This window comes from Meles meles, chromosome 1, assembly GCF_922984935.1.
Source record: "Meles meles chromosome 1, mMelMel3.1 paternal haplotype, whole genome shotgun sequence".
Classification (NCBI taxonomy): domain Eukaryota; kingdom Metazoa; phylum Chordata; class Mammalia; order Carnivora; family Mustelidae; genus Meles; species Meles meles.
This window is the reverse complement of record NC_060066.1, coordinates 206,229,802-206,243,545: the sequence shown is the minus strand read 5'-3', so window position 1 is coordinate 206,243,545 and position 13,744 is coordinate 206,229,802. Positions and strand designations below refer to the sequence as shown.

Below are 13,744 nucleotides of genomic sequence, written 5' to 3'. Positions count from 1 at the left end.
GAGCGCTCACTCCCCGAGGTGAGCTCCCTCTCCACTGCCCACCATGAGCCAGGCCCAGGGAAGGTCCAGCCCAGGACCAGCGGAATGGTTCTGAGCGTGGGCTTTGGAGGATAGCTGCCAAAGTCTGAATTTCAACTGTGCGCTAACTTGTTGTGTGAGCAGGTTACTTGACTTCTGTGTGCCCTGTTGTCCTGTTCAGAAAATGGGGCTCTAGGAGCCCTTTGGGATGTCATGAGGATTAAATCCTGAGATGTGTGCACACCAGTCATGGAGCCTGGGCCACACTAAGTCTCAGTAAGTGGGAGCTGCCATGATCACCACCTGAAGTAATTGTTGACCTAATCTGACCTAAACAGGGGTCAGACAGGTACACGCATGGGCGGTACAGCTTGATTTATTCTCACCGAGGTAACTCGACCCGCAACCCCATCTCCACTTGGCAGCAAATGGGATTTTTGTAGCCATGAGCATTCAGTTGGGTTGCACCCAAAAGAGCCCTTTCCAGGTCTCCTTCCTAGAGTCATGACAATGGGGTGAGTGTCCCAACAGCCAGGTGGTAGAGCTGGGATTCAGTTCAGATCCTTTTGACCTCCAGGCCCCTACTCTCAACTACCATACCACCTGCCTTGTCCAAGATGTAAAGCCTGTCCTGAGAGGTAGAGAACACCTAGGTCTGTGTATTCTGAAACAAATCGCCCAAGGCGTTGCAGGTCAAGTAATGTAAAAGGGAACTATTTGAAGTATTGTTGGCTAGCGACCCAAGGGACCGGAGTGTTGGTGTTGGCCCTGAAGACCTGACTGGTGAGGGATTAGCTGTGTGGTCCAGCTAGGCAGATGTGGAATGCCTAAAGAGGGACCTTGAAAGTTAGTCCCCCACTCCTCCTGCCTGGTTTCTCAGCTTCTTTTGATAAAGGGAAGAAAGGACTGCATTTTTTCTGGCAAGGTCAGTTGTTTCTGTCTATTTCTGCAAGACTTTGTTACAAATAAAAGGCTTCCCAGCATGCATGGAAGAATCCCTCTTTCTCAGATAACCAAAATACGCAACATTTTTAAATGAAAAAAAGGAGGTTGTAATACAATATGCATAGTGTGCTCCCGCTTCTAAGTATCGGTGTCCAACCGAAAGAAAAAGCCGAGGAAAAAGACATGCACGCGTTGGGAGTGTTACCCAGCGTGGTGGGATCGCGTGGTGGGATCGCGTGGGACCTTTGCTTTCACATGGTGGTTCATCAGCTCCTTCTGGCAGACCTGGTGCGTGCCGGCCAGGGAAGCTAGAGCAGTGAACACTTTCCACGTCATGGATGTCTGTAACGTTTGGATTTGTACAAGACACATAACTTTTGTAACCAGAAATATAATGAAGAATTGCTTCATCTTCTCGGGAAGAGAAAAATCCCGTTATGGTACAGCTCATCATCGAACCCAGACTCATGATCACACACTCCCTCTTCCCCTTCGACATCCTCGAGTCCTTCCTCTCCTTAATTCTCTCTGGATCCTGTTCATGCTTTACTCCTTCCCCTTGGGTTCCTGGGTCACAGGTTGAATCCCATTTTAGCCGCCCCAAATCTGTGTGCTCCTAAAGTTCATGCCAACATCACCCAGGCCACCGCCCCCAATGCCTGCCATCTTGATCTCCTCACAGAGCCCCTTTCCTGATGCACCCTTCTTATTTGCCACCCTGACCCTTACTCGCACGCCTCCATTTGCTTGAAGGAGAACGACTGGGGTCTGGATTCAGACCTGGATGGGGCCCCATAGCCCCATCTTGCTGAGTTTCTGTTGCCTCACCTATAAATGCCAACACATTTCCATGCTGGGTTGTTTATAAGGATTAGAAAGTATCACGCGTCGAACTCCTGGCATGGTGCCTGGTACACAGCACGTGCTTAATACTCGGGAGCTATTATTATATTATTGTCCTACTCTTGCCTGCTGGGAATTCTCAGAAAGTTGCTCTGCCAGGGATCAAGGCCCCAGGCATGAACATATTCAGCTCTCTTGTTTTCTCTCTCTCGACCGTCTTTTCTCCCTTCCCTCCAAATTCCCACTGTATTCTCGGTGCCTTCTCCAGATACAGCTCATCCCTCCATGTCGCCCCTTCTCTCCCTCTCAGGGGAGCCTGTGCACGAGGTCTGGAATTATGACTTCCTTCTCTGGCACCTACAGCATTTCTCTCCCTCTTATTCCTCCTCTGGCCATCAAACACGCCTCTCAAGAGGACAGTCCTTCCCTGGCACCTGCTGCTTCTTTAGCTCTTTTTCTACTGCTGACACTCCGGTCCCACCTATGATCTTGAGGAGGTGTGTTACGCCATCTGTCTTCATTGCAGATGTCCTACAGTGTCTTTGGCTCCTTGCTTTGTCCCTGCGTGTAACTGACGCGGAGCCCTCCTGCTCTGGCGGCCCCGCCCTCTTTCCCCAGCCTGTGTTCTCGCTGGCATCCCCAACGCTCTTGGATCTCTTCCTGGAAACACTCTTACCCCCTCGGCTCTCCTGGGACTGACACACCCTGCCCATCTGACCTTCTCCATTTGTTTTCAGCAGCCCCTTTCACCTACTCCTGCCCCTGCCTGAGTGTCTCCTCCAGGGCAGTCCTTGGTCCTCCCCTCACTCTTATCTCCTTTCTCACGAAGAGAGTCTCCGTCCAGGTACTTCAACAACCCCTCCCGCGGCAGCAGTGGCCAAGTGGACATCCCCACGTCCGTGCTGCCAGGAATGGTGGTGCTGATTTGGTGCCGTGTCAGGCAGCAGGTGGAGTGCCTGGCTGGGGCCACGTCCACCAGGAGAAGACAGCTGCTCCCTCCTCATCTCAGGAAGGCCCTGGGTGAGCCAGGCTGTTCCTGCTCTCTGCGGACCACCCCTCCGGAGAGTCCTTCCGGTACCTCAAATTCCGCATGTCTGAAAACGAGCTTGGCAGCTCTTCCCTTCTCTCCGGCCCCCACACCACCCAGCCTGTCTCTTCTGTCTGATAGTGGGGCCACTCTCCAATTCCTAGAAAGAGCTTTCTCTCCTTTCTATCCCCATGTCTCCCATCCTTCCTTAGAACTTCACCCCTGAAGACCTGGACACCCATGGGCTCTCGGCCTCTAACTCACGGGAAGGGATTTAGCCCTGGGAGACACCTAGCAATGTCTGGAGACATTTTGGTTGTCACACCTGGGGTGGAAGGGGCTCCTGGCGTCCTACGGTGCCCAGGATGCACCCCTCCACACAGAGAAGTGCCTAGCCCAACCTGGCGATAGAGCTGCGGTCAGGAAACCCAGCGAGTCCCTCCACCTCTAATTCATCCCAGCTATTTTTCTGAAAATACCCTTTTAAAAAGCAAAACGAAAAAAGCACTCTTCATCAGGGCAGTTCTCTGCTCCAACAGCAACTGAAGTCCCAGTGACTCCAATGCTGGCGTCACACTGACTTGAGCCCAAGGCCGGGCTGGGCTGTTTGCCCGCCGATGGCACTCAGCCGCCACAGTTCTCAGAGCCTGGCTACCTCACCTGTCAAACAGGGCGATCAGGTGATACAGTGGGGTGATGCATTGAGTGCTTGGCCGAGAGCCTGGCACACAACCCAGGCTCAGTACACTTCAGAGATGTTTCTATCAAGTTAACACTTCTTGGGCTACTGTTCTGGCCCCGCCACAAGTGGGCCCAGCCTTCCACTCCCGCTCCACCTTCCGAGCCCTGCCTCGCACCGTCTGTGCGTCCCAGTTAAGCGCAGCACCCCACGGGGTACGCACGGCCTTTCCCCAGCTGCCCACCTGCCTCCCTCCGTGTTAGTTCCCTGCGGCTGCTCTCACACATGGCACAGACGCGGCGCCTCATTCACGTACAGCCCTGGAGGCCGACAGTCTGAGATCAGCGAGGCTGGGTTCTTCTGAAGGCTCTGGGGAAGGATCCATTTCTTTGCTTTCCCAGTCTCTAGAACGTTACTCCTTGCGTTCGTTGGCTTGTGGCCCTTGCCTCCATCTTTGGAGCCAGCAGGGCAGCGTCTTCCAGGCTCTGTTTCTCTGACATCACCTGTCCTCTGTCTGTCTGGAGTAAGATCCTCCCGGGGGATGATCCTGGGTCCACCCAAAAAGCCAGGCTAATTCCCTGCATCTCAAGATCCTTAACTCGGTCACATCAGCACAGTTCCTCTGCCCCGTCAGGTAACGTTCACAGGCTCCAGAGATTAGGACGTGGGTATCCTCGGGGACTACTATGAAGCCTGGCTTCCCACTTCTTGCATTCCAAAATGCCCTCCCCGCCAACTCTGACTTTTGCCTATGCACAGTGCCCACGCCCAGTAGCTCCTTGGTCAAGTAGCCTCCTATGATGGCTCCAGACGAATGACCTCTCCTCAGAGACTCTCACCCTCCCCCCTCGGTCAGCAGTCACTTCCATGCCCTGCGGAGCCCCTGCCGATTCTCCTCAGACAGTCGGACCCCATGTCTCAGATTGAACCTCGAGGAATAGCTTCACCCCCTCCCCCGCCCCCCCCACCATACTCAGCTCATGGCTTGGCACACAGTGGACATTTAGTTGATAGGTGCTTTGCTGGTGGGTTTTATTTTCCACCTTCATAAAGAAACTGGATTTGAGCCCATCCAAGGCTGACCAACCACTTTTAAAACGCACATGGGGGGCGCCTGGGTGACTCAGTGGGTTAAAGCCTCTGCCTTCGGCTCAGGTCATGATCCCAGGGTCCTGGGATCGAGCCCCACATCCGGCTCTCTGCTCTGCAGGGAGCCTGCTTCCTCCTCTCTCTCTGCCTGCCTCTCTGCCTAGTTGTGATTTCTCTCTGTCAAAAAAACAAAACAAAACGCACATGGGACAGCAGCTCAGGTCTTCTTGATGGGAGGGCCGTGGTGCCCTCGTCCACCTGCGAGCAAGCTCTGTTACATTATTCGGAAAGCGAAAGAGGTGAACTGAATGGATATTTAACCTTCTTGCTTCTCTTTTCAAGGATTGTCTTTGTATCTGGAATATCTTCTGGTATATTATAAAAAAATTACAAGCCAAACCCAGGAACTTCAGGTAATGCTTTGACTTTGAAAGTTCATTTCAGCTCCTCCTCGGTGTTTATATACCACTGTGCATTTTAACCCTGGTTTTTCTCTGTTAACGAGTCCGTCCATATTCTGCAAGACATGACATGATATCCCCACTTGACACAAAAAGATTGAGACAGGGTGGCTAAGATCTCCCAGGAGGGCAAGGGCAAAGACAGGATGCTTGTTGTCTTGTGTCAAAATCATCAGAAAGCTTTAAATGCCATCAGATCTTGAGACTCATGCTTACTAAATACACAGCTACCTGCAACGTAGGGAGTAGAATTACCAAAAGTTACATAAAGTCCACATTTTAGGGGCAGAGGATCCTTAGGGATGGTACCTCTCTGGTAAGATATTGCCATAACAATGCTTTGTAATAAGCACCTACAAAACTTCAGTGGCCTTCCACAGTTACTGTTCACTGCTCACATATCAGGGGTCAGCCACTAGGTGGGTGCACCAGTCCTGGACAGGCTTGCCCAAGTGTCTGGGTGTTGGCTGGCCCTCGATCAGTCTAGGCTGGACTCAGCTGGAGGAGCTCCTCTCTGCCCCACCTGTCTCTCCTCCTCAAGCAGGCTAGCTTGGGCATGTTCCCATGGCGATGCGGAAGTACAAGAGAAAAAGCAGCCCAATCATGAAATGCTTTTCGGTTCTCTGCTGTGTTAGCATCCCATTGGCCCAAGTAGCTCTCGTGGCTGAGTTCAATATCAGAGCAGCGTATGGGCGGGCACTGCAAGGTACACGGCCAAAGACATAGTGGAGAGAGAGTGAAGTATTGGGACCACCACATGATCAACCCCACAGGCCATCTAACCCAGGGGTCCACAAACTTTTTCTAAAGCAAAGGGCCAGAAGGTCAGTATTTTAGGCTTGCAGGGCATACAGTCTCTGTCACGCCTACTCAGCTCGGCTGCTATAGAGTAAAAGCAGCCATAGACAAGATGTAAATGAATGAGCATGATGGAGATGGCTCTGTTCCAATAAAACTTTATTTTTAAAGATTCGCAGTGAGCCAGATTTGGCCTGTAGACAGCACTTTGTCAACCTCTGATCTGGCCCATTTTTCCTATTGTATAGATAGGAACATGGACCCTCAGAGGTTAGGTGATTATTTCAAGTCACAAAGCTAGTTGATGGAAGAATCAAGAGAAAGCTCAGGCCTTCTGACCCTAGCTCACTGCTTTTTCTCTTCCACTAGCAAATAATAACTCCCAATTCTAGCTTCCATTAACCAAGCACCTGCTATGTGCTCAGCACTGTGCTGAAGCTTTCCATCACGATCTCACTTAATCCTTGCTCTAAGAGGCAGATACAATTATTATCCTCATTTTCTAAATGAAAAAGCATCTAGAAAGAAGTAGAGCTGAGATTCTGAGTTCTTGACCACTGAGAGTCTGGGTTCTTGACCACTCTACTCTACAGGTTCACTAGCAGAAACTAGGCTAAGCATAGTCTTTCTGTGTTTTGAAGGCTGTGTAAACCTTTGTACCCCCAAAGGTAAAAGAATTTGGAAAAGAAAAATGTTGAAATGACTCCTTTAATTCGTCCTGTCCCCCTCATCAGCTTCAGCTTCCTTTCCTCTCATTTCAGATCAAGATCCACAGTTCTCAGGAAACTCAGCAGTCTTTCATGCAAGAGAAGCTGCGGGAGCATCTGGCAGAGAAGGAGAAGCTGACTGAGGACAGGCTGCAGCAAGAGGAGAGGCTGAAAGCCAGAATCAAGCGGCTGATGGACGAGAAGGCGGTAAGGTGGTCCCTGTCATTTTCTTTACTCCTGGAAGCTGATGGAATGGCCTCTTCTGCAGGCTTGTACTTGGGAGGAGAAATCTCAGCAATTCCTTGTTTGATGCTCTGGAAGTAAATTAATTAAATAAGTGAGTAATGGAGGAAGTAACGCGAAGCTTGAATTCTAAAACTCAACTTGAAACAGCAAAGTTATTGAAATTCCTGGAAATGGTACCTTATTAGCTCAAATACCACAGTCAGTTTGCCAAGTTCAAGTCATTACTGCAGTCCTGGTTTGTAACTGACAGATTGTCTCTCAGTGCTTGCAAGACCAGCCTCACGTTATTTTCGTCTTCTCTCTCTCTTGATTTGTATCATAGGAACAAATGGCCAAGATTGCTACTACTTTTCTAAAAACGAAGCCAGTTACAAGACACTTTACAGCAGCCCCTCTCAAACTTAGAGGTGCCCAGGGAGCCCCTGGGGAGTCTGTTAAAATGCAGATTCTGACTCGGGAAGGTTGGGGCAGAAACTGGCATTCTGCGTACCAACCAGCTCCCAGCTGGTGCTGACAACACAGGTCTGCAGACCACATTTTCAGCAGCAAATCATAGAGGGTGGTTTTCCCAGAGTTGCCTCATAAGCACCACCTGGACACCTGTTAAAAATACAGATTCTCCGGGTGCCTGGGTGGCTCATTTGGTTAAGTGTCTGCTTTCGGCTCAGGTCATGATCCCAGAGTCCTGGGATCAAGCCCTGCATAGGTCTCCCTGCTCAGCGGGGAGTCTGCTTCTCCCTCTGACTCTCTCTCTCTCTCTGTCTCTGTCTCTCTGTCAAATTAAAAAAAAAACAAACAAACAGATTCTCGGGCCCCAGCCCAGACCCACTACATCAGAATGTCTGGAGAAGGCCAGGAAACTGCATATAATGAACTCATTCTCATCTTTGTCCAAGAGTCGGCCCTTTTTTATATTCAGGGATTGCCATGAAGTTTTAACTACTTCATTGCCATCACCCTACATCAGAGGCTCGTGACTTTGGCTGTGCTTTTGTCATGTAGGAAGTTAAATAAAGTCCTAATGCTTAACTGACTGAGTCATCTAGGAGCCCCGCGGGGGTCCCAATTTTAAATGAACCTTCCTTAGACCATAAGACACTATTACCCTCACCCTTTCTAAAAATACTTGTGTCAAATTCATTAATTAAACTCCTCCTCATGAATCCCAACTCATTTGAGTACTGTTTGAATAGTAAGAAATTCTAGGTTGCTTTATCAAGCTAATCCTTATTTAATATGAGCTGTAAACATGTACTTGACTTGGGCACACACTCATGGTTTAGATCAGGGTCAGCAAACTTTTTCCATAAAGAGCCAAATGGTATATATTTTCAGTTTTGCAGGCCACGCTGCTCTGTCATGACTGCTCAGCTCTGCTATTGTAAGTGCAAAGGCAGTCATAGGCAATCTACAAACAGTGAGCAAGGAAGTGTTTCAATAAAACTTTATTTACAAAATGCAGACCACGGACCAGATTTGGCTGGTAGGCCATGGCTCGCCAACCGCTGGCTTAGAAAAGCGGCTCTTGAGTCAATGGACCAGGATTCGAATCCCTGCTCATGTGATTTGCTAGTAAATTTGATAGATCCTTAATCCTTCTAAGTCTGTTTCCTCCTCTGCAAAGTGGAGATCACGGAAGAAATGACCAACCCTTATTCATGAACGATGATCATCTGCCAAGTGGTCCGTGTTCAGCCTCTCATCTGCCCTTCAACATTCACCCAGTGCAGGAAGCACTATTACCCTCCCTGTTGTACAGATAGGGAGACTGGGGTGTCTATCGCTTTTCACCTTCCTAAGATCAAGCACCCGGAAAGGCTCAACCTGGGGCTCTGATCTGGGGCCTGCTTACTCTGGATCCCTTGCTCCTAGCTACGCAGTCTCCCCAGTGGGCTTGTGGTAGGAGCAAAGAGATAGCCCGTGCAATGCCTGGCACGGAGTCCAGATTCCTGCCATGGAAACTGTCTATTAAACAATAGTCATTGACTTTCAGGCTTTGGAGGAAAGCATTACTCAAGAGAAAAACAGAGCAAAAGAAACATTAGAAGAAGAACAAAACAGAATCCAAGAGCTGGAGAATCGCTTAGCCCGCCAGAAGAAGGTAGGCAGCTGGGGGAGACAGAGTCGGCCTGAGCCCAAATCAGGGTCACACACCCCGGGAGGACCAACCTGGGGCTCTAATCTGAGGCTGCCTGATCCCTTGCTCCTGCTGCCTGCGGTCTCCCCCGTGGGTAGTGGAGAGCAGCAAAGGGCCACCGGCGCAGTTCCTGGTACAGAGTCCGGGTTCCTACCATGGCGACAATGTCTATTAAACAATGGCCTTTGGATTGCAGGTCTGGGAGGAAAACATTATGCAAGAGAAAAGCAGAGTGAAGGAAGCATTAGAAGAAGAACAGAAGAGGGTCCAAGAGCTGGAGAATCGCTTAGCCCGCCAGAAGGAGGTATGCAGGGGCGGGGTGGGGGGACTGTCGGCTAGAGCCCAAATCCGGCTTGCGGGCCACATGGCAGTCAGCTCTGAACCACGGATGAAGGGGTAGAGTGTGGCAGAGCTTTCCTACAGCGATCTGTCCTCGGGAGGGTTCGGCTACTCTGGGAAGCAGTGGGGCTCGAGGTGAGAGCCCTGGAGTCCTAACTTGGACAACCCAGTTGGAGAAATTGTTAGCAGCAAAAATACAGACATAGATAGGACTTGAGAGACAAGTTGGGGCTGATGACGCGAGCATCTTCTGCATGGAGATTGTGTCCCACAGCATGGATGTGGAGCAGGTGCAGAGTTCTGGGACTTCAGGACTGTGTCAGTCCTTCAGCGATATCCTCACATCCAGCCTTCGGCTCTGCCATCAGGGAATTTTCTGCAGGCCAGGCCAGTCCAGCCCAGTGGGGATGCCTCAGGCTGGCAGAAAATTCTTCCTTTAGGTTGAGCACAAGTGAACTCTTTCTCCCAGAAGAATGTCAATCCCCCACTGGCCTCCTGGGCTCCTGCAGTCCTATCCACCTCCTCGTCCACATAATAACTTTTAGAGGCTTGAAAATAGAGACACCTGCTCCTCTCCAGACCCAAATGCCCTTATTTCTCCTGGATCCTGGCCTTGGTCCCCTCCTCTGGTCTGCTCTGTTCTCTAGAAGGCACAGATTGGCAGCTTCCTGTCTTAAAAGGGCCCAGGGGCATGTTATGTTTGGTCCCCAAGGTTTTTTTTTTTCACTTTTTTAAAATTTCTTTTCAGCATAACAGTATTCATTGTTTTTGCACCATACCCAGTGCTCCATGCAGTACGTGCCCTCCCTATTACCCACCACCTGCTTCCCCAACCTCGCACCCCCCGCCCCTTCAAAACCCTCAGGTTGTTTTTCAGAGTCCATAGTCTCTCATGGCTCATCTCCCCTTCCAATTTCCCTCACCTCCCTTCTCCTCTCCATCTTCCCATGTCCTCCATGTTCTTTGTTATGCTCCACAAATAAGTGAAACCATATGATACTTGACTCTCTCTGCTTGGCTTATTTCACTCAGCATAATCTCTTCCAGTCCCGTCCATGTTGCTACAAAAGTTGGGTATTCATCCTTTCTGATGGAGGCATAATACTCCATCGTGTATGTGGACCACATCTTCCTTATCCATTCGTCCGTTGAAGGGCATCTTGGTTCTTTCCACAGTTTGGCGACCGTAGCCATTGCTGCAATAAACATTGGGGTACAGATGGCCCTTCTTTTCACTACATCTGTATCTTTGGGGTAAATACCCAGTAGTGCAATTGCAGGGTCATAGGGAAGCTCTATTTTTAATTTCTTGAGGAATCTCCACACTGTTCTCCAAAGTGGCTGCACCAACTTGCATTCCCACCAACAGTGTAAGAGGGTTCCCCTTTCTCCACATCCTCTCCAGCACACGTTTCCTGTCTTGCTAATTTTGGCCATTCTAACTGGTGTCAGGTGATATCTCAATGTGGTTTTAATTTGAATCTCCCTGATGACTAGTGATGATGAGCATTGTTTCATGTGTCTGATAGCCATTTGTATGTCTTCATTGGAGAAGTGTCTGTTCATGTCTTCTGCCCATTTTTTGATATGATTATCTGTTTTGTGTGTGTTGAGTTTGAGGTGTTCTTTATAGATCCTGGATATCAACCTTTTGTCTGTACTGTCATTTGCAAATATCTTCTCCCATTCCGTGGGTTGCCTTTTTGTTTTGTTGACTGTTTCCTCTGCTGTGCAGAAGGTCCCCAAGTATTTTATTTTGAATTCATAACATTTACTTAAAAATCCAGATTTCCATCCTCTCCTGAAAAATCGGAAAATCTGGCCCCATTTCCACTTGGCAGAAGCGACGGGAGCTCACCCAAGCAGCAGCGATTTCCCACCATCCCCACCATTCCCTGTCACGTTCATTGCAGCCCACTTCCTTGCCGGCCCCTGTCTAGTCCTTGTAGACATCTGGGTTGGCAATCCCCACTCTGTTTTCTTTCCAAAGTGCGGTAGCCAAAACCTGACCCGGTTCTCCAGCCATGGTGGCGCAGAGCAGGACTCTTCTCCCCTGTTAAAGATTTTGTACTTATACTGATGCTCCCAAACCAGCTTTGGGGAGAGCTCTATGACATCATTGGCGCAAGCTTAATTTGTGGTCACCCTTGGACCTCAGAGTCTTTTTCACGTACTGTTCTCATGAGCTCCTGCACCCCGAGGCAGCTCAGAGGGGTGAAGAGTTCAGGCCTTGTAGCCACGTGCAACGCAGTTTCAAATCCTGGCTTGACGACATATGGGCCTCAGCAGATCGCTCAGGACCTCCTGACTTTAAGGGTGGCTGTGAGGGCCGGCAGCCATGCACAGTGCAGTGTTTGACCCCAAATTGTTGCTCAGCCCGTGTGGCTGTTGGAATAGGCACAGAGTTGTGTGTGAAGAGCTTTGATAACAGGTACATCCTCCCCTGCAGACCCCCTCCCCATCCTCACTGCTCAGTGGCATCCTCGCCCACCCACTGCTGCAGGAGAGATGAGGAGTTGGGCCGGGCAGAGCCCCTGCGATGCCATCTGCTCCAAGGAGGGAAGATGTTTATGTGCTGGGTGTCACCTGGGGTCACCTGCATGGCTGTGCTCAGCGACCCATGTAAACAGTGTCACTGAGGACTGGCCCTGAGTTATTTCTCCAGGGGTGCTGACGAGGAACAGAGTCTTCCAAGGGTTCACAGGGGCCAAATGCCACCAAGAGGTCAACAGCTCAGCTCAGGGGCCTGGAGAAGGCCCTGGAATTTAGAGATGTCGAGGTCATAGGGGACTTCAGGAGAGAGATTTAAGGAAGAAGGCATGATGGGGTCAGCCTCATTGCAGGGAGGGGCTGTGGCCAGGTCATCCCAAGCCTAGGAAAACGGCAACCTACCTACAGCAGAATCTCTCTGTGGTTTCTTGATGGGCAAATCTGAGATAAAAGTCCCAGACACAGACTAATCAACCTCAAACGGCTCTTGGGTTTTTGTTTTTATTAGACCTTCTGCCACGTTATCAAATGAATCTTTAAGGAAAAGGATGCTAGGTCATAATGCGGGTTTCGAGGTGACGTGAGAGGTGAACTCCCATTACCTGCCTGGGAACTTGGGAGCAGCGCGGTGGAGAGAGCCAGGGCCCGAGTGTGTTGAGTCACAGGGACAGTCTTCCCCTTAGTGCCCCTTCTGCTGCAAAGGAGCTGCCGAGAGCAAAGTCATGAGTGTAGACACGAGCTGAATGCGGTGGAGCCAACCCTAAGTCACTGCGAAGTGCTGGGAAGTCTCTTTCACGAATTCCAGGAACCCCGACCCCCCCCCCAGTGTTCAGGAGCAGTGTGCTGCCTCCCATGATGCCGCCGTTCTTCTGCTTTCTTCGGGGCTGTTACTGGAGCAGCTGAGCATTGGGATTTTTTTAAATGACTTTTCACCGCAAAATAGGCAGCACTTCAGCCAGGCTCATCTGGGCAGGCTTTCTGGGGCCCTAACCACGGGCTACGATGGAAACCATGCTCCAAGTTCCAGGCATCTTACCGTCAAGCCAGCGCTTAGAACTCAACCCATTTGAAAGCTACAGTGCCCTTTCTTGCAGTGACTAGAAACAGGGGCCTTGTGGGCAACTCTGATCCTTTGGGATCGGCGTCAGCCTTTTAATTCCTGAATAAAATGCCTTGAGCACAAGCACTGAGCCACGCTTTCCCCCATATGCCCTCTCCGAGCTCCACGTGTCAGGTTCACCTCCGCCCCTTCTCGAAATTGCCACGTTGGGGCTCATGAGTTCAACACACTGTCCGCATCTTGAAACCCGATTCTCTTTAGGAGATTTATTTTAATAATAGGGTATGCATTATTCATGAGATTCTCCCTTCTTATCAGAGCAGCTGCTTGGTGCAGTGATAAGGGCTCAGACTCCAAAACAGACAGAGCCGGTTCCCTCTGCTCACGTGGTCCTGGCCGAGGGCCTCTGGGCGCAGACAGTGGGCCGTCCTCCACGGGGAGCCCAAATCCTGACCTCACCTCCAACAGACTGCTTGATCCCAGGCCTTGTGCAACTTTCTGTTCCTTGGTTTCCTCATCTACAAATGGGGGACAGTAACTCGTCCGCTAGGGTAACCGTGATAGGGTTCACTGTGTGTGACGAGCTGGCCATGGGCCCCGAGCGTGGGATTCTCACCCCACCCCTGCCAACACCCCCACATGGGAGCTGCTGCCACTATGAGTAATACGGCCTGAATGAGCAGTTTGCCCCGAAACGCACAAGCAACCAAAAAGACTGGTCATTGATTTTCAGATTTTGGAGAACAGCATGGCCCATGAGAAAAGGAAAGCAAAGGAAGCTTTAGAGACAGAAAGGAGAAGAGTTCAAGATCTGGAGAACCACTTGACCCAACAGAAGGAGGTATGAGGAGCAGAGAGAGAAATGGGCCATAGGAGTCCCTGTGGAAGGAACTCCAAGGCTACAC

At 50.4% G+C, this 13,744-nt stretch overlaps 1 protein-coding gene across 1 annotated transcript in view; it reads left to right on the top strand.

Moving 5' to 3' along the window:
- Window positions 1-13,744, top strand: part of FHAD1 (forkhead associated phosphopeptide binding domain 1) — a 125,638-nt gene that overhangs the window by 74,962 nt on the left and 36,932 nt on the right. The window contains exons 15-18 of the mRNA XM_045979202.1: window positions 4,944-5,014; window positions 6,622-6,774; window positions 8,807-8,914; window positions 9,147-9,254. Coding sequence (XP_045835158.1) covers window positions 4,944-5,014; window positions 6,622-6,774; window positions 8,807-8,914; window positions 9,147-9,254 — 440 coding nt within the window. The remainder of the gene's footprint in view (window positions 1-4,943; window positions 5,015-6,621; window positions 6,775-8,806; window positions 8,915-9,146; window positions 9,255-13,744) is intronic.